General features: G+C 37.4%; 1 protein-coding gene across 1 annotated transcript in view; it reads right to left on the bottom strand.

Moving 5' to 3' along the window:
• Positions 1–298: 298 nt before the first annotated feature.
• The window catches only part of KCNK1 (potassium two pore domain channel subfamily K member 1), a 33,400-nt gene continuing 12,267 nt past the window's right edge, over positions 299–21,431 (bottom strand). The window contains exons 2-3 of the mRNA XM_017817592.1: positions 5,904–6,299; positions 299–2,416 (exon numbers count right to left, since the gene is read on the bottom strand). Of these exons, the coding sequence (XP_017673081.1) occupies positions 2,157–2,416; positions 5,904–6,299 (656 nt within the window). The 3' untranslated portion in view covers positions 299–2,156. The remainder of the gene's footprint in view (positions 2,417–5,903; positions 6,300–21,431) is intronic.

Raw genomic sequence — 21,431 nt, 5'->3', positions numbered from 1 at the left:
CCGCGAAATTAACTTTATATATCATTTAACATCTGTGTATATCCTTTAGAACTTAACGTTACATGGAAATCGAAAGAAATCTTGAATTTTAAGGTACTGAAAACAATGAATAAGAGTCCACTGAAAAAAACCCAGTATAAATGTTTCTTGTAGTACAGTACTCTCAATTTTATGTCAGTGTCATTTTAATGCCATAGTTTTCAAATATTGACTGTATAAAGAGAAGACTAGGGAAAAAATATGCCATTCCTAAGTGTGTTAAACTCTGGTGATTTATGATATATGTACAGTATATAAATATATTTATGTATATATGTACATATATATTGTTTAACATTCATTATAAATAGAACCATGTTAACTTAAGCAGTATAAAAATAGCCACTTTCCTGGGAACATGCAAACACAATATGCTCTCTCCTAATCTATAAAACTCAAAACAACCAAAACCTTTAGCTTCGATTTTCTATAAATATAAATTTTAATTGAAGACTTTCAGCTGATTTAACCTTAAAGTAAGTTTTTTCAGTAAAGATATAAAAATCTGTTTGATGCTATCTATAATTAAGCTCAAACACAGTATATTTTGGGTTATTTACTTTCAAGTATTTTTCCCATGTGCGCTAAATCTAGACACACTGCATTTTTTTCTTTTACAGTAAAATATTATTCAGCTCTAAACACTAAAAGCCAAATTACAGGCAATCTGGCATGCTTGCACTGCAGGAAAAAGGCTCTCCTCTACACTGTTTCTATGTGGGAGGCTGTCCTAATATGGCTATTTGTCCTCCAGATCTTTTGTTCATTGCAAAGCATTATCAAGATTCCCATATCGTAAGATTTTTAAGGCCAGAAGAGAAAGTACTACAACCCATAAGTCTCATCTCATGCTCACTGAAATTCATGCTGAGATCCCTGCATTCAGCACAGTGACTGGAAGCTGGACCAAAACACCTCTCTTGTTACAGCCAAAGAGGTTCCAGCTTCAGAAGTTGAGCAGGATCTTGACTTTTTACTGACATTTCCCAAGGGGAAAAAAATTTCGGTTCCATCGGTTCCATCTGAACCAAATTTTTCTTTTTTTCTTGCCATATGAAAAACTGAAAAATTGTTTTGCCCTGAAACATTCCCTTCTCCTCCAAAGTGGTCGGAGTACTAGTTAGAAAAACAAAAGAAGAAATAGGAGTTATGTTCAAAGGTGATCCTATTTCTGTTCCTCCACACTACCAATAGAGAGCTGAGTTGTATGGTGGAAAAAACATCACCGAGCCCTTCTTCTGCTCAACAGATTTCAACCATCCACTAGGAGAATGCCATAAGCACATGACTATGCCAGCCATGGCATATGCTCTTTTCCATTCCATTCCATGTAGCTCAAAACTCACTCCTGATCATTTCAGAGGCCTGAATTGCAGCCGCCTTCCTTGCCTGCAAGCTCATCTCACCCAGAACTTTTGAATTCCTTTTGCTATCCCTCAGAAAAGAAAACAAATAGCATGGAAGACTGAAGGCACACTCTCTTTTGGTGATCAGATGACCTTTCAAGGAAGTAAGAAATTTAAATGCAAATGGCATGGGCAAAGGAGGGACCACAGTCTTGTCTTTTCATTCCTAGAATTATTATTTGCACCTGTAAGTTACTAGGTAATAATAGAGGGATGATCTAGATATTCCCCCCTTCAGCAGATCTATAGATATTGCTCTGAAAATGTTTTCCAGATTAAGATGCTAGCTATTGTATTAAATCTGTGACTACACTTCTGACAATCAAAAGTGCATATTTCAATATTGCTGTCACCTAGTTGGAAAATGAGGCATGCAACTCAATGAGTTGGATGTCAGTGAAGGCCTACTTTCCTAAAGATGTTCAGCTTGTGCAAGCCTTTCTCTCTGGCATCTCTGAAAGTGATACAACTAATTCCTTATCCCTCTGGCAAAATGGCCTAATGTTCCCAGCCACATCCTACATTTTTTGCTTTTTCCAAGGGTAGCTCCCACATTTTCCTCAAAAGTCTCTTCTAGTCAGAAGTGATAAATCCTTGTTAAAATAGCACAGTCTTCCAGCTTTTATATTTTCAGAAAAAAAAAGGGGCTTTCTATTTCTTATGGTAAGTAGCATAAATGCACCAAAACAATGGTATGGATATACTCCTGTATTAATTGTTTAGAGAGCTGTCATTGGAAGTTGGGGACTGGGAATTCACGAAAGGCTCGTTTGCCTTCTGATCGTCCTTCATGGAGGCGGCTTGGTCTGAGATGGAAGAGAAGGAGAGCTGGTCATGTTCCATTATATTCACTTGGTCCTCTTCCTTGTCCTTCTTCACATAAAACAACTTTCTAAACTTTTTGAGCTCATGGAGTTCACAGAAAGTCTCAAGAACCACCAACATTGCAATTAGGCCCATCAACAGATAACCTGAGTACAAAAAAAAAAAAAAAAGTGGTTTAATTATTAGCAAACTACGTTGGGGCTGGAACAGTTTTAATCCTGTGACTTTTCTCACCCATATCATCTCTGACTAGTATGTTAATTTTCTTTATGACACAGTTTCAAAGCTTTGGACTGTCACATCCTTTTTTTTTTTTTTTTCATTCCACAAGGAACAAGATCACACATAATCTGAAAAAGCAATGCTAGTGGCTTCAGTTCTGTTACAATTGTACAGAAGAAAAATGCGTAAAGCTATTAAATGAAACAGAATATAAAAATTTACAACATGCACACTCCCCCACTTATGACCTTCATGATTAAGTCCCCTACAAAACATTTTGATTAAAAGATCAAAAAGAAATTTTTCCCTCAATATTCCTATATGTTACAAGTAGAAGTAAAAATACAGCAGCTAATTATAGTAATTTGTTGGTAAAAAGACAGCAGGTAATTATGGTAATTTGTACCTGTTTAGCAGGACAAATCACTTGTATTGCATGAAAACTTTTGAACTATTTTCCTTTAAAATTATAAGATATCCAACACCCTGAAATGACTGGAAAAACCAAACAACTAGAAATGTGTACAAACCCAATAAAATCAAAATGAAAAATTACTGTAAAATTGCTCCTGGAATTTTAAAAACCTGACAAAGTTGCTATATTTGATGACACCTTGAAGGTTATTTAAATGTTTTTCTAACATATATAAACTACCCAAAACTTGGAAGTGTTACTTAAATTATATTACTGATGACTTTAGCCATGTACTGACTGACTCTGATTCTGAAAGGTAATAGTCAGCTCTGATAACTGAGACATTTGGAAATGGAACTTCCTATGAAAAGCAGAACACAGTGCTCTATTTTTTCTTTCCTCTCCAAACATATGCGTCTAAAATTTAAAGGAAGCTGTTATAATGAGCATTTATTAATCTCAGTATTTCATTAGATACCTATTATTAATCATGACATTTAATGAGGAGCATGACTACTTGATTATTTTATCATGTCAATGAAGTAAATCAAGCAGAAGCTAAGTGTATAACTATTCATATAACATGTTCATCCAAAGGCTGAACATTAAATGTGCTGAAAGATCAGCACAGACTAATAATTATAATCTACATATGGTCACTGTTCTATAAATATTTCACCTGTAGTTACAGATTATTTACTGGCAATAACACTCTCCTTTTCCTTCCAGGAGTACTATTAAATCAATACTGCAATACCAAATACTGACCTAAATCAGCACTGCAGCTAAAATTTATGAATTGTTTTTAAGTTTCATATCATATATCAAATGGGAACTATGCATTAACATAAGGAAGAAGTGACAAAGCTATGCCAGTTAAAAGGCATCTATAAATCTACACTGAGAATTTGTAATTATCTCTGAAACTCAGTCCAGTTGATTGCCAGTTATTTAGAAAGGACTGGTGTTCTCTTAAAAATTCTTGAAAAGCCTATAGTACTACTAAGCATTTTCTGATGTAGAACTCCAAAACACCTTGAAGAAAATTGAAGTTCAGAAAGAGAAAACATTTTATTTGGTTCCTTGAATTGTTCATATGAGAGGAAGAAGAATAATTTAAAAGGTACAACCTCAAAACCTATTGAAATTAAATATTCTAAGGTCATCACTTTGCCTAAAAACTACTTTTTCCTTTTAGTATTTCCTGCAATTTATTTCCTAATTGTTTTAAAGTTTGAAAAAGGATAATCTGAGCCATAATGTTTTCTACTGATTTTGAATTTTCAGAATAGCTTGGACTGTAACAAGGCCTTTGCTATGTGTGACTTTCCATTCACTTCATCAACTAGCACCCCCAAATCAACCTAGCAGATCAGCAAGTTAATAATTAGAAACTACCACTCGTAAGATAAATACAATGGGTAAAGGAAAAATCTCCTGCAATGCCAACAGGCCTGGCAGGAGAATAAAATAAAGTGTTCTGTTGGCTAGTTCAAGGCCCTGCTTCAAGGAATGAAAATTCAAGGTCCAATCTTCCTTTGTATAAAACAAAAAGAACAAGTCAACAGACACTTTGCCTGCATTACCATTGCTGGATCAGGCACAGAAGCACAGTCAAATGCATACTGGCCTAAGAAACGGACCTGACAGGAAAGGTTTGTTTTGGCTGTTCAGATTTTTTAACTGGTGCGTCTGATGATCCAAGGACTGCTCAGACTGAAGCTGTTTCTGAAATGGAATGCTTCAAAACACTGTCACTGGAAAATATTGCCATCAGCACACATTTACTCAGAATACCTACATAAAGATAATTTCTTTAGCTTCACTTTCTAAGAATCACTGATCACTGCGACCTCTTCTGTGTCAAACATAATGAAACAATTTAAATTTAACATTTATGGTCTCACTTTGCTATCATCTCAGTTTACTTGTCTGTCTTTGACAGTTGGCCATCTTCAACTACCTTCTGTTACAACTGGAGTCAAAAACTTTGTTATTCTGCCTCATTTCCCACTGCTCCTTGATTAATTTCTGTCCACCTGTCATATCACCTTATGAGATGACCTTTAGTTACATGGATCATACTCTTGGCTCTATGATGCACTGAAATCTTAGCCCAAGATGCTCTTAAACCATTCACGTAACAGTAATGTGAGCTTTTTTTCCCTATTATTAATAAGAAAGTAAGTAGTTATGGTTAGCATAATGGGATTCTGGTTTTAGCTTTTTTTTCTTAACCAAGAAAACTAACCTTACTTAGAAGTTTCCTCCTTACAGAACTACCTAAATTAATGCTAGTTTGCTAACCGACAACTTACAGAACACTACTATCCACAGGATGGAGAAGGAAAGTCTTGTAGCCATATAGAACTGTGCAACTTAAGACTATGTAGCTTATCAGTGTAGCCTAAGCTATGTAAAGGTCAGGAGTTTCTTAATAGACAGGAATTTCTCAAAAGACAGAGGGTGTCTTTATTCTGTAAAGCAGAACTGATAAAAGGAACATAAAGCTAACAAACTAGTCAAAACTGCCCTTTTGGTTGGACACTGTTCCAAAAGGCATGGACACTGTTTTAAAGGGCATGATGATGTGCCAAAAGCAAGAGAAAAGGACAGTGTGAGGAAAACTACAGAATGACCAACAGAGGGTTGTAAAGGACCACCCTAAGGGACCACCAAATCAAAATGGGAGGCATGTCAAGGCGAGGAACAGTTTTGGGAAATGGGAAGGACAGATCTGTGGAATCCCTGAATTATTCATTAGATAGCTAAATAAAGATATGAAGCTTTTGTAACTTGGCATGCACGATTTTTGGAGGATCCCATCTCCTCGTGCATCCAACATCGTAAATAAAAGAATGCTGCTCCCTAATACTCACGAAGAGTCTTAGAGAGTTCTTTTATACCCAGTTTGTGGGCAACAGTGTGATTGTTGTTGGTTTGGGTTTTTTTTAATTTAAAATACCTTCTCCTTAGCTGGTTAGTTTGACACTTACACGTAATTCCAATTTTATACAGCTCTCGGAATTTTTGATTGTAGCCTTCTCCCGGCACATAGTCACCGAGGCCAATGGTGCTCAGGGAAATGAAACAAAAATAAAAAGATTCCAAAAAATTCCAGTCATCTTCCAGGACCGAAAATATTGCTGCTGGGATTAAGAAGAAGCAGGAGACAGTGATGAACCCAAGGACCATAGCATGGATGATTGCAACGACCTGCTTGGAGAAGCCCCAGCGAATGTGGAAATACAGTACAGGCCGCCTGGTGACATATACTATGATGCGCTGCACCACTGCTGTCAGGAACAGCAGTGTAAATGGGATCCCGATGACTGAGTAGATGATGCAGAAGGCCTTTCCTCCATCAGATAAAGGCACTGTGTGTCCATAACCTGAAACAAAGCAGAGAGGGCATAGGTTGAGTTAAAGGTAGGAGCTCATGTATCAATTTGATAATGGCTATATTGAGTGAGAAAAATAAGCTGCGCTGCACTGTTGCTAATTCTGAATTCTGCTATTATTGACAAATGCTGTTCAAAGGTCTGTTTTAAGCAGGCAAACAAAGCCTCAGTAAGCTTCATTAAGTTACGTAAGCCTCAGTCATAACTAAGTAAAACCAAATATTTTTATATTTCAAAATTGTGAACATCATTGTATAAATGTTTATTTTGGAGAATGAAGAAATGCCTATTCAGGAGCAGGAGCTTATGCCAGAAAATTTCTATTTTATCTGGGTTTTCCTGCTGACCTTTTCATTTAGTTTTACAAAGTGATGTAACTTCTTCTACCCACACTGTGAATTAGAATAATATATACTTCAGAAAAATGTTCCTACATCTACTTTGTAGTAACACACTCCAACACCTTTTGTGAAAATCAATTAAATTACATAGAAGTACTGTAATCTACATTCCATGCTATCTACTTCCATTCTTCCACACATTATAATCCACCAAAGATATCTAAAAGCAGAACAAACATTTTCACATCAAAACTCTATCCACTGTGGCTGGATTTTTGCCTCACCATTTACACACTGGAAGTATCAATAGGTACACTGCCAAAGCACACTCTGACAGACAGCTTGGTTCTAAATGTAAATCATAGGAACAGAAAAGAACAGTAAATCCAGCATAAAACAAGAATGCTTTCTTCTGTTCGCCAACAAAAAAAAAATGAGTATTTTGTTTTCATTGCAGCAAGGAAGAGGAAATCTCTTGAAATCTAGTGTGGGCAGCCTTTACACTGATATCAAACCAAGGAAGTGCAGAAAAGGCCCTCGCAATTCTGCATCCCCAAATCAGCTAGCTCACTTGGGTTACGTTAGTGCTGTACAACAAGGCATTTTCCAGAGCTACTGCAACTGGCTGTCCTGAGCAGTCCAGGCAGACCCTAGTGCATACAGGATTATGCTGCTTCTGATTTCTGAACTGAGTTCACTCTGCACTTCCCCAGTCTGCCCAGTGCAGCACTAGACTGTGCAGACATTCCACGATGGCTCTGTATATCCATGCTTAAAGAACAAATGCACATTGGAAGAAGAGCAGAGAAAGGTTACTGAAACCATCAAGGAATAGAGACTATTTTATGAGAGGAAGATAAAAGTGGTTGACTTGCTCGGAACAACTGAACGTAGGTTGAAAAGTAAGAGTATCTCCCTGTTAATGCATCAGCATACAAGTACTACCAAAGGAAAAGAAATTCTTTAGATGAAGAAGAATAATAGTGCCACACAAACAAACAGCTTTGATGTAACATGCATAAATTTAGTCTAGAAATTAGAAAAAGGTTTTTAAGCTTCAGAGAACAGCTTTGGAGCAGCCATACACTTCCAGTACTGGGGAAAAAAAGAACCAGCTATGTTAAAGTGGAGCCCAACGAAGCTTGGTAACTTTATGGATGTCACAATATCACAAAGCTATACATGACAAGCAGAAATTGAGCTTGCAGATCCAGAAAGTCCCCTGCAAGTTCCAGGTTCCTACATTTAACTATACAGGAACTATAATGCTAAAGAGCATTGATAGTTTTAGACTGAGGAGAGAGTTTATGCTCCTCTCAGCCAGCAGCAGTAAGATGACATCTTCCAAAAACAACAGATGAGTGATCTGTGTTTGCTTGCTACTCAAGAAACAGAGTCACTTGAGAATGATTATATGGAAAAGCTTGAGCTAAAAGTTTCAATTTATGAGGCTATGGCAAGTGGGGAAGAAAAGGATTCCTATTTTTCCCCAGAATGCAATTGCTTTTATGTGACTTTTCCTAACAATGCCAATTATCTTAGTCATCATTGTACAAAAGTCATCAAAAAAATAAAAAACAAACCAACACAGCCATAATTTAAAAGAGAGGAAATTATGGATCTGAGGCAGGAGATACTCTATATCTGCTTTCAGACACTTGTGTTCTATTGCCTCCCATCTCTGCTCCTGCACCTGTTTGTAGCTTCTTTGTACTGTACCCTCTTCAGGGAGATGTGGTATGTCCTCTCATCTTTCTCAGTGGAAACCACCATGATCAGAAGCTTTACAATTGCTATCCTAAGGTATTATTTTGGTATGAAAAATGAATGCTCACCAAAAGGGGACTACTTATGAAGACATTTTTTGATTCCATCAAGGACACTTGCTATGGGTGACCAGAATTAAATGGCCTGTGTAGCATGTCTTATAACTATTACTGATTATGAAGACAGACAAGATTTATCGAATGCTGTATTTTCATATTGTATAATGCAAATACCAAAATAACAATCACCCATTTAAAAGCACTGGCCTTTGAAAAGCCACACCCCTAAGACAACCTGTCCAAGCACTGTTACTTACAGTGACACCACTGATAAAAGGATATCACCCACAAATAATCTCTTCTATTGTCTATTCATATCTTAGAGGTACTGTTCCTTCAAAAAAAAAGGAATCACAGAAAAGAACACATTCAAGACCAGGTGATTTTGCCAAATGAAATAAGATCAATGACCCATGTAAGCTCAATGTCTTGAGATAGACAATATTTGACTGATCATACAAAAAGCAAAACCCCACAAGATGCTGGCTGTTGGGTTTTATTTCTGTTCATACGTGGGGATTTTTTCCTTAAAAGTCATTTATTTTCTTATGACTTGAAGGATTTCTACTATTATACACTTATATAAATATACAAAATGTCTTTATCTGTTCTGATGTAATTCTGAATGTTGTCATATACTAAAAAAGTGTATTTTTAGAAATCATTTAAAATACTTAAATATTTTTACATTTATCTTGGTGCTGAATTATACAAGTCAATTATGCATTCAATAAAAATTTTTCCATGTGCTGTCCTTCAAGTTGGTCTTTTGCTCTTATATCTTTCTAAACAGGCTCAGTCATGACTTTTCTATACTCTTCAGTGGTTGTATCCTCCTGTGCAAGTTCCTCTTTTATTTTCTCTTGTGTCTTACCTGTGTCTAATTGTTCCTGTTAGATCACTCTGTAGATAAATACACGGAATTGATCACTTATTCCAGGTAAGATATATTTTCTCCCTCCATTTTTACGTACCATCATACTTTGTTTTTCTGAGTCTCTCAATAGCTTACAACAATGTCCAACTCATAACAGCCTATGTCAAAGCCAGCCTATGAGCATTTCACCCTACTCTTCCATCCTGTGTTAGCTTGGCACTTGTTGGCACTTGGTGTTTTCTCCTTTCATCCTTTTCAGATACTGCTTTGACAAATCTAAGCAGTTGTGTATTATCTCTGCTTTGTCTCTTCATAGTTCAGTCCCTCCAGTAGCTCATTACTGGGTCCTGCACTATATTAAGAGGCAGTGGCTGCCTTACAGGTCTTTCAGGACCCTGAATTGAGCATTTAGTGCCAGAGTGCAGAGGTGCCGCAATTCTGTGTTGTAACAACCCAGCCTAGACTTCCACACAGAAGTCCCCGGAGGCTGCCCTGAAGAATGGATGTTCGAATGTTGGATCTGACATCAGGTGAGGCAAGGACCAGGCAAACAGAGGTGCCATAGCCCTCGGAAAGCTTCCCTCAGCCAGCCTCTCCCAGGCTATGGTGATGAAGCCTGGCAGGTGTGTACCCAGGCTGCGGCACTGCCTCTCTCTCTTGCCCCTCTGTTACCCTCCCAGGGCATCAGCTATCCATGTCTGCTCTCATGGGCTGGTCCCCTGAATGGGCACCACTGTCCACAGCATCAAAGCTCACTCCTCTCCTTTCATGAATTAAACCATCAATTAATGGTTTTGTGTCATCTTGTTTCTTTCTGCCAGGTGCTCTTCTCTTTCTCTTCTACTACAGGTTTTGTCAAGCCACTGCTCCCTCTGGCCCCAGGTGACCTGTTGCAACACCACCATGCCCTATGTAGAACCACTGAGATTCTCAGGGTGTGGAAAGGGTTCTACTCAGCACATCCAGTGTCCTCCCCAACACACCCATTCAGATGGCAAAAGCATAACACGCAAACTCAATGTGGTGGTATAACATGACAGGTGTACTCATCCCTTTGCTGGTCTGAGTCAGTGTCCTTGAAGAGAAGTCAGCCCTTTAAATTGGCTCATAATCTCAAAATACCCCAATAAATTAAGTGAATCATGTGCTACGTATTTTAGAGTTATGCAAAAATATTTCATTCACCCTAAGCATAACTGGAATGACTCACTGGAACATGATGATGATGAAGATGGTCAATGATAATATTTACATAATTTCTAGACTTTAATTTTTATAAACCTTTCACATTTTCCACTATGTTTAACATCTTTTTTCCTACCTGGTATATTTTCCAAGATAAAAAAGGAAATATCAGGTGATGGTAGATCCATGTGGTAAAAGAATTTGGTTGCTGCTATGCTCTTCCTTGAAACAAAAAAAATACTTGAGACTCGGTTTTATGAAGTAGGATGTATTTCACTGTTACATACAGTGGAAAAGTTCACCAATACAGTTTTGCTAAACAAATCCGAGCTTTTCGGCTACACTGAGACAAGATACCCTATATGGCAGAAAGGAGGAGGAAAACTTCCACTATGACAGGCATTTTTAAGCAGAGGAAATCCATTTGGATGCTACATTTTGCTACCTCCTCAGTTGAGTTAATGGAACCGATTTTGTGTGCATCAGAGGAAGCAGGAGGATGAGGTGCTGTAAACTAAGATGATGGTCTGTGTTTAAAGGGGAAAAAAAAGAAAATAAAAAAGAGGGAAAGTGAGGAGGAGGAGATTTGTTTGAAACTGAGTTCATTTCACTAATAAAAGCTTACAAGGCAGCCCTTAAAGACTTGAACTGGCATAATTAGGAAGGTGTCGAAGGGTGTGGCAAAAACCTCTTAAACCAGTTTTGACACTAAAGAAAACATTCATTAGATTAATTCTCACTCAGCACCAGTAAGGGTTTTAATTTCCAGCTGAGGTGATTTAGTATGGTGCTGAACCAGCTCTCTTCCATAATATTATATCCCTCAAACCTCACTAGAATAAAAGTAGTAAAAACATCTTTAAACAATTAATTTAACCATGAGTTTTAGATCTTCTCTGTAACAATTTCTTGCCTAATCACTTCTCAGAGTAGAAATGTTTTGTTTTGCCAATTTCTAGAATCAAGGGGCTTCTTTTAAAAATACCAAACAAACAAATGAACACAAAAACAAACCCCAAAGAGATTCCAACACAGTGATTTACATGTATCTACTAATGGTACATGGTTTTGATTTCTTCTGAGACTGTTCTCTGCTGCCATTAGTTATCAAAGCTGAAGACTACTGATTCCTCAGAATCAATGTTCTGCTAGCTAGGTTTGGAGTTGCCCTGGAAAGGACCAGCATATTTCATATATGATTCATACAATCAGCTCACAAATGTGACCTGCTGCACCAAGAAAGGTTGAAATGTCTTTTAACACAATCAGTTTAGTAATAAGGTTGTATGAGTAATTTGGCTGACTGTCAGCAGTATCTGAATCAAAGAAACAAGGCGTGACTATATTGGCTTCTATGTTCAAAACCGGTTTCAAAATCAATTTCTACCAGAACAGCTGTATGCCAGAACACTTATATCCTGCAAAGCATATGAAGTCTGGCACATCTATTCATGCACAGGAAGCAATATTTCACCTCTCCAAAGAAACCAAGCTAGAAACTGCATCCACAGATGTTGGGAAAAGGGGATACTAATGAATTAAACCGGCAAAATGTTTGTATGAGGACAAGGGATACTTCCATACTTTATTCATATTTGTGTGAATACACTGAGAAAGCCAGCTTACTATCTGGTCTTATATTTGGTATTTTTTAAACTGCTCAAGGATTTGTACCAGTGCTGGCAAAACACTGATGTTCAGTTCCTGTTCTTATATATTCTGAGTCAGCTTAAATAACTGGTGTGAAAGGGGGTGTAGCTATGCATGGACATGTAACACATTCACATTCAAAAAACATGGTGACTATTAATAAAAAAAAGATAACCCCAACATATACTGGGATGACAATTAATGCTTCCAACTTCCCACTGAGTATGTTCTTAGTCCTCTGAAAAGTCATCCCCTTTCCTGCAATAAGCCCATTCCAACTCTGTGCTTTTTCCAGGAGCCCAACATGAAGAGACAGCAAAGGATCTTACTGACTGGGACCTTTGCACAGAGTGGCACTTCTGGTGGAAAACCATTTTTATAGTAATAGAATAATTACCCACATGGAAATACATTAAAAATTTAGTATTTAACAAATATTTTTAGATACTATTTTAAAACAAATGTAATAAGCATTTAGAACTTAATACATAAATGTTTAAAACTAAACTAAAACTGATATGGAAGTATTTTATACATCCCACAATAATTATCACTATTGTTTATATTATTTTCAGTTATTTTATACTTATTGTGCTACCAATGTGGAATAAAAATATTTCCTTTCCCTCAAAATGTCCAATTTCAGTAAAAAATATAAGCCAGCCAGTGAACATGAATGGAAAAGTGGAAAAGGATGATATGACACTGGGCAGTGTGCAACACAACAGCACCCATACACCACCTCCAACATCGCTACTTAACCTACCCTTTCAAGTATCCACATACATTGATCAGTTCCCCCTGAGCCCTCTCGTCTCCAAGCTCAACAGTCCCAGTCTCTCCCACACCTACTAGGAGAGACACTCCAGTTCCCTCATCATTTTAGTAGTCCTTTGACAGACTCTCTCCAATAGCTCAGTATCTTTTTTTTTTTGTTTTTCTTGCACTGGGGAGCACAGAACTGGATCCATCACTCCAGGTGTGGCTCACCACTGCTAAGCAGAAGGGAAAGATCATCTCCATCAGCCTGCTGGCAACATTGCTAAAGGAGCCCAGGACACCATCAGCCCTCTTTGCTGCCTGTGCATGTTGTTGGTTCTCCTTCAGCTATGCATTATGCAACGAAAACAGAAAGGGCATTAAGTCTTTTCAAATGAGTTAAGCAAGTGGGATCAGAATAAAACCATACATTACATATCTATTAATTTTCTTTAATAGAGAAAAATTACAGTACCATTTGTTTATAATAAGAACTCCTGTATCTTCTTTTGCTATTATAAGTCCATTTCCATTTTTCTAGAGTGTTACATACTGCCCCCTTCTGCAGCTTAGTAGTCCTGGGAACTCTCAAGTCCCAAAAAACATTTAAGAATTGCAAAATTATGGCACAGAAATCCTTATATTATTCATTATTTACCATTAACCCATTTCCATGATCTCCAAGGAATATTTTCTTCTCAGCTAGGAAATGCGTTGCGATGGTTGTTGCCTTTGTGCCAACCTAGCTGATGATGCTGGAGAATTATCTGTTAAGGGAGATATTTCTGTACCCTGTACTATATTCAGGTTGCTGTGCACCTTTGTATATAAACATGAGGCATAGGAGTTGGGAATATTAATATTGTGGCCTGGGCATGTCTTTCCAACTCTATTTTTTTTCTGTACCAACTATGCAGCAGAAGAAACTGTTGTCATCTTAAATATTTAGGATGAATTAAAATAACCTTTTATTTCTTTCTTCAAATTCTGACATACTTTCATACAAATTATTATACTTTTCTCTCATGTAGAGATTAAAATATAAGCATGACTTTCAAAATAGAAAAAATCCCACACTCTTGAAGACTGATGAAAAATAGCTTTGCTTTGCTACAACTGCGAGTTAGCTGCTCTCATGATCCCCAAACAGTAATATAAAAATGCATGTTAAAAACATTTTTCAACCAAATACAAGTGAGAAAACATAAAAAAGTACAAGCACCTTGTTGTCATTTCAATCAGTAAGAGAAAAGATGCGGTCAGTGCAGGGGGACCCCTGGAAATTACATATTTATAGATGGTAATTTTCTATTCAACACATGATCATTTTTGATACCCTTTACACACCACAGAGGCAGTAGGAGAAATTCCATGATGTCACAATGAAGAAAATGTTTTTGCATTTGGCCTGTCAGCAAAACTAGTTCATTAAAACATGAATATAGTTCAAACAGGAGCTGAGATCTTATTCTAAAAATCTTATCTGAATGTAATGAAAAAAGCAATATTTGATCGTGTTACTTAAAGGATCAAGTATCTGCCAATTCTTGCCCAGAATCAATTATTTTGACCATTGGAATGCAGTGTATAGCCACAGAAAAAAAAAATGGAATAAAAAGAATTGCATAGTCTCCTTGTTTACATCAGTATTACAGCACAGTAAAAGTTGATCCATAGTGCGGAATACTTGGTACATGGACCTAAATTCATCATTATATTTAGGGAAGCCAGGGTTTGCTTCAGATTTGCTCTACTCTGTTCACAAAGACTGGATGCCCAGTAATATCTGAGGTACCCTTCACTGCCCTCCAGGAGTGCCTGCTTCACGTTGTTTAATTGAAAAAAAGCCCAGTCTGTATGCTCCACAAGTGTGAACCAAAGTGGGAAGTGGGAATGATCTGCAGTGCACTCTTGATCTGAGGGCTACACTACTACAGGGCCAAGAAATCTGGCAGACTTCAGCTGCCTTCAGAGTTCGAAGCTGAAGTTAGCAGCACTTCTCTGGCATCAGCTCCTCCACTTGCAGAGCTCAGCCAGAGTGGCTTAACTGCACAGCTCCCAATATTATTCTACACTACCTCTCATCCCAAAGATCATCCATGTATTGCTTACACCATCGAGCAAGGCAAGGCGCATCAGAGGCAGAGGCTACAGTCTGATGGGCATACAGAATGGCAGCAAGCAGTAACATTTTGTCCATTTACAGTGACTGCTGGTTTTGACAGTATTTACCCACAGTAACTATGTAACGAAGTAAGTGAAAAACATTACAACCCTATAACAGTGATGCTAATGATGAAGTCATTCCCGTATCAGCAGTTGAGATCCGGGGAGGGGTGTGTGGGGGGTGTATAAGGAAGTACTCATTACTAGAGCAGCAAAACAGCAGATAGAATCCACTGCACAGGAACCAAATGCAGATAAAATATTAAGTACAGAAATTAGCATGTCCCTTCTACATCTGAGGTGATTATTAGTGAGTGTTTGGTGCAGCATTATCTCTTCTCAACAAAAGTATCAGAGAGAAATACAGCTCAAAAGATAGTAACTTTAACTGCAAAACGATAGCATTCCTTCATGCCACTGCCCGACACCAGATCTTGCTAATCCTGCCTGGATACATTATGTATGAGTAAGACAGGTATTATCAACCCAAGGGTACTGTCAGACCCTTTCAGCATAGTCTACATGAAAGCACACCTGTTAGACAGGGTGGCAGGACTCCAGGTTAGGCACATACTCCATCCCAGGGCTAGTAAATATGCCTCTAAAAAGGACATGCTCTCCTCAGGAAGCGCTTGGATTCTCCAGGCACTCAGCTGGAGAATAAGCTTTCCCACTTATCCTGCAAGAGCAGATTTCTCAAAGTCTGCCTGTAAGCTACACAGCTCCTACCAGACTGTCCATCGAGAAACTCCTTTTGGTTGCGACAGGCTAAACTTTCAGCCTGACATGCAGTTCTTGAGAGCTGGACCCATACTCCCACAGAGCCCTGAAAACTTCAGTCATGTTTTTTGAAATGACGTGTCATTAAAGATTTCCTGTCCTCAGTGTGCTTAAGGAATGATTTCAGCAGGCAGAGGTCTGCTAAACCTCTGTGGCAAAGCATTCAGGCTTTACTTCTATCACAGATGATATTCAAAAGATATGCATGAATTTCTGGTTTGCCGTTCAGGTTCATTGTTTTTTAAAAGCTAACAGTACTTTGTTTTTTTTTTTTAAACTCAAAGTTTTTATACTAGAAATTGGCTCCTCTTACTGTCATCCTGGATTTAAGATCCTATAAGGGTTAAACGGCAATCAAACCAGAATCCATCTGGTGTTGGGCTATTTATTCCCCCACAGACCTCTCAATAACCGCACATTTCTAGAAATACCTATCCAAAACACAAACATCACATCTTTAGATCTGCTTCTAGCAAAGATTTAGCATAAATAAAGAAACTTTTATCTTGTTTCTACAGTTATTTTCTATTATCTCAGATTCATTTTGCAATGGAGAGAAAAAAAGTAAAAGTTACAAAAGTCTGTTGAATAAAACCCAGCCAACACGTCAAAAGAAAGGTGAGACTTCCTGAGGGCTCCTCTGAGAATTCAACCAGGAATATTCCAATTATTCTTTTATTGGTTTACTTGCCTGCTAGGCAACAGATGGTCAAAAAATCTGTATCAAAGTAGGGGCTCTACCAACAGGCTAGTTTATTATGAATGTTTCCTAATATAACAAATTACGTAAGTCTCAGAAACTTAAATTTGATAAAAGAGAAATGTGAATTAATTTTATTAGGAAAGTTTTACTTCTAGACCTCTGAAACATTAGAAAACAAGATGAGGGTTTGTGCTGGTCTTTTGTGAAAGGTTTTTGCACTGGTATGTTCAGCAACATGAATACAACAACATTACTATAATAACGGGGTTTTAAAGCCAATGATTAGGAAGATTAACAAGCAATCAAAGAAACAGGTTCTTTAAAAACCTTCCTAAGAACTTCAACACCAACTTCAAGGTATTGAAAGAGGTTGTTATGGTTTAACCCCAGACAGCAACTTAGTATCATGCAGCTGGTTGCTCATTCCTCCTTCAGGGTGGGGAGTAGAACCAGGAACAAAAAGCAAAACTTAGGGGCTGAGATCAGAAAAGTTTAATAATTTAAACTAAGTAAAATATAATAATAATAATTGTAATAATAACAACAATAATAATAATAATAATGAAGATGAGAGAGATAGGAATAAAAACCAAAACAAGTAAGTGATGCATAATACAGTTGCTCACTACCTGCTGGTCGATGTCCATCCCATACCCAAGCAGCAATCGGCCCCTCTCAGCCAAGCCCCCCCAGCTTATATGCTGAGCATGATGTTCTGTGGTATGGAATATCCCTTTGGCCAGTTGGGGTCAGCTGTCCTGGCTGTCTCCCTCACAGCTTCTTGTGTGACTGCTTGCTGGCAGACCATGGGAAACTGAGAAGTCCTTGATTTAGGGTAAGCGCTACTTAGCAACAACTAAAATATCAGTGTGCTATCAACATTATTCTCATCTTCATCCTCAATCCAGAACACAATATGAGAAATTAAAATTTGTTTTTTATATAAATAGGCGCATTGTGACGTTGTAAGATATCCAAGTTCCAAGACCTGAACTTGGGTATCAGGGTCTCTTTCAGTGGGATAAGGGAAATGAGAAAATTCTTAAAAATTAAATCTTTTAGGGTCATTTTGTACACGAGGTTCTTCTTCTCTTTGGGCTAAGAACAAAGGAAGATCCATCACTTTTGACAGGGAATGGCTTGCAGCCAATTGTGATAAAGGGAAAGCCCCTTTTCAGAGAAAAGAAACCTTTTTAGGTAAAACTGAATACATTAAAACTTATCTGAAAAGGGTGGGATTTTGGAAAACTATAAAATGTATAAGTTGTACACCCATGAGATCTTTTCTCCCTGAAAAACTCAGTGAGAGAATGACCCGGCACGCTGAATAAATTCTTTGTTTCTTTGTTCCCCGAGTTATGCTGTCTTTCTAAATTTAAAAGAGGGATTTTTCCCACAACAGCACCGTACCAGCTACTAAAAAGAAAATGAACTCTATCCCAGCTGAAACCAGGGCAGGGTACAAGCCTTTCTGCAGTTCACAGAACTGCAGATCCTGAGATTCACATCCTGAAATATTCGAAGTAGGAAAAAAATTTAACATGGACAATATTTTGGCAGAGAGAAAATGTCATTATTGACTAGATTTAGCCAGTAGCTTGATATTGGTCTTCTCATTTCTTTGGTAAAAGGCATGATGAGACTTTCACCTTGACTGCAGCATAAAGATGGTATATCTTTCACAAAATATTTTACACATCCACATTTTGTCTTCAGTTACAGCAGTCTGTACCTATGGAAAACCTCTTTTTAGCAGCTAAGACACATTTAGCATCTAACTCACAGTGAAGCTCTGAGGACACACACTTTTCGAAGAGACTGGCAGAAGATGGAGCTTTTTCTTTCCAGAAAAGATCTGGAACCATGAATTCATTTCATACTGCAACTTTATCTTTCCACACGCCTTCCGATTTTCATGTAACAGGTTTTAAAGTTCTGTCAATTACTTCAGCCTTCCACTACTTGAAGGACCTTGTGTATGCGCGGTGTGCCACAGGGATGAGCCAGCTGCCACTGCTGAACCCAGCACCTGTGCACTATGGTACTCTGCTTGAAGCCTGGTACAGTTCATTAGAAGGAGGTTTCTAAAAATTTATAATTCGCACCTGTTACCATCCCAAATGTACCCTGGGATGTGTCAAAAGCTTTGAATGTGTTGCAGTGGCACTTACTGCAGTGTTTTAATCACATATCCAATTAGTGAAGAACACCTATCTAGTCTTGTTAAGTTATCATTTCTTGCACTGAAATGAGCCACAGTTTTTCTTCCCACCATCTGGAAATAAAAAGAAACTACCAGCTGCAAATTAGTATGCTCCCCACCTCCACTTTGAAACAAAAATTGCTTTATTGCACCATCAGAAGGAACTGAGCATGAAAACAGTGAATGAAGCTTGTATTGTGGGCAGTAAGGAATTATAACACAACATTAAAAAATTAGGCCATTTCATGCTGTGGAGTTAAATCTGTAAGCAGCATCTTTGCATTAAAATGCAACTTCATGTAGAAGAAAGCTTTATCTACTAGATGCAGCAGGGGAACAGAAATATTTACTTCTAATCTTGTTATCGATTTGACATGTGGAACACAGGGGAAATTACTAGCATCAGCTGTTTTGTCTGGCAGAGGAAGACACATAGTCCTTACCTATCTTTGTAAGATATTTCAATATTTCATATGTAAATCAATCAGACATAATTCATTTGCATGTGAATAAATCCTATTATTGTCTTCTGTTTTAATACCTATTTCTCAGAAATTTCTCAGTAAATTTCTCAGTAAATACCTACTCAGTAAATACCTCAGTAAATACCTACTAAATTTCTCAGTAAATTTCTACTAAATTTCTACTAAAATTTCTCAGTAAATGCCTACTTCTCAGTTGAAGAATTCAACAGCATGCAAAGCAAAACAGAAGCAAAACAATTTAACACAAATTGCAAAAATTCACTAAAGCAACTAACAAAAATGCAGAGAACTGAAGTGCAACACACTCCACTTTTACACACAGCATATTCCATCTTGAATACTAATTTCTAACTTAAAAATAATAGTTAAAATAGATTAGGAGACAATACTTACACAAGGGCCAAAGTGAGATAGTTTTAAGGATGAGACGGTTCATTCTAAACTCTAAATCACAGTCCTAAATATGATGCTTGATGATACTCCGCCATCTGAATACAGCCCACCTGAATATACTCACAATTTCAAGCTCAAAATAGAACATGAATTTGCAAAACTCAATGGAGAAATACTTCAACTGTTGTAAGAACTAGTTTAGTGAACTATAAACAAATTTTATAGATACACTAGTCATATTCAATCATTCACATGTTTAGGGCATCCCACACAGCAAATACTAATTGTGGGAAACATAAACTTGATTTGTTACACTGGAATCAGGATACTCAGGACAATCACAACTGTATATCCTACCAATAAAAAAAGGGAAAAGAAAAAAATAGCATTGCAATTGCACATACTATTTATCTTCACAAGCAGATGAAATGTAGAGGATTTTGTTTATCTAGAAGAAGTTATTTAGAAATAAATAGGGATGTAGCATCTAAGGTAAACTACATATACAAGACATTTAGCCAGCAATGTAAAGACACACACAGCACAACTTAAATAATATAGTGTTTGAAAACCACACAGTATCTGTTTAGTTTTATGTCAATTTGTTTTAAAGCAATGAACCTCTCTTCAATTTGTTAGAAAAATGACTCTTGGTAGGATAGCTGATGATTCTAGAAATTCTTACAACTATAGGATGATTTTCCTAGTGAAAATACATCATTCTAATCTCTCAGGACAGAATAAGATAGCCCTGCATAAAACAAAAGCATTAAATCAGTATGAAAATTCATCAAAAAATACTCCAGCTCTCCAGTCACAATTCTGGTCCCACCATGTCAGTCAAAGACCATCAACACTGACCAATGATTTTGAGTCCCATTTCCTTAAATCCCTTTCTAGTAAGGCAGCACACATATCAGAAATGCTTAGCAAGACTGAATCACACTAAAGTTTCATGTTCGGCACCTCCTGCTTGCATTTGCAAACCATGACCAACATGAAAAAGGCTGGATTGATATGACCTGTGACTCTATAAGCAAAGCGTGATGCTGTATGTGGTGTCTCTCAGACCTCAATATAATGGGAAAAGGAATGTAAAATTGGTGGTAATTCCAAAAAAAAAGGCCTAGCATCAAAGAGCCTGGGCAGCAATGTGTAAATTGATAGTTAACCCACCTTGACAAGGGAGAGATTTCTTTGTAAGTGTCTGGTCCTATGAATGCATCCAGTTTCTTGTAATTTTCAATTATCAGAATTTGTAAACTAGTTACAGTGGTATGACTGCATTACTTCCTCGCTAACTTCAAAGATGATGCAATTTATCATATAACACTAGTTACCCAGCAGGAAAAAATAAGGCTCCCCTTGAGATATGTGTACCTGAGATACACAGGATAGAAATATTTTAGTCGCATCTGTATTAACAAACAGGAGTCCTGTTCTTTCAGCTTTGCTAGCTGACATTTTAATCCTGCTTGAAATAATGCTCCTTTACAAGGGACAGGCAGCAATTGTCAGATACATTATCATTACAGGAAACATGTTCTTAGGTTGCCAGCTCCTACCTGTTGTTAATTTGTCCATACATTTTTGACTCTTTCTGTGCTTTTCCCAAGTTGTTACATGAAACACCTAACTTAAACCCAGTTTTGCTAGGAAAAAAATTGCTATGTGGATCTACCCCCTTTTGCATTGGTTGCAGTTTACCTGAATGCAATAACTCAGAGCAAACTAATCCACCAGGAAATGAATGTT

The sequence above is a fragment of the Lepidothrix coronata genome, unplaced genomic scaffold (assembly GCF_001604755.1).
Source record: "Lepidothrix coronata isolate B3197 unplaced genomic scaffold, Lepidothrix_coronata-1.0 Scaffold61, whole genome shotgun sequence".
Taxonomy (NCBI): Eukaryota; Metazoa; Chordata; class Aves; order Passeriformes; family Pipridae; genus Lepidothrix; species Lepidothrix coronata.
Note: the sequence above shows the minus strand (reverse complement) of the source record. Positions and strands in the feature narration are given on the sequence as shown.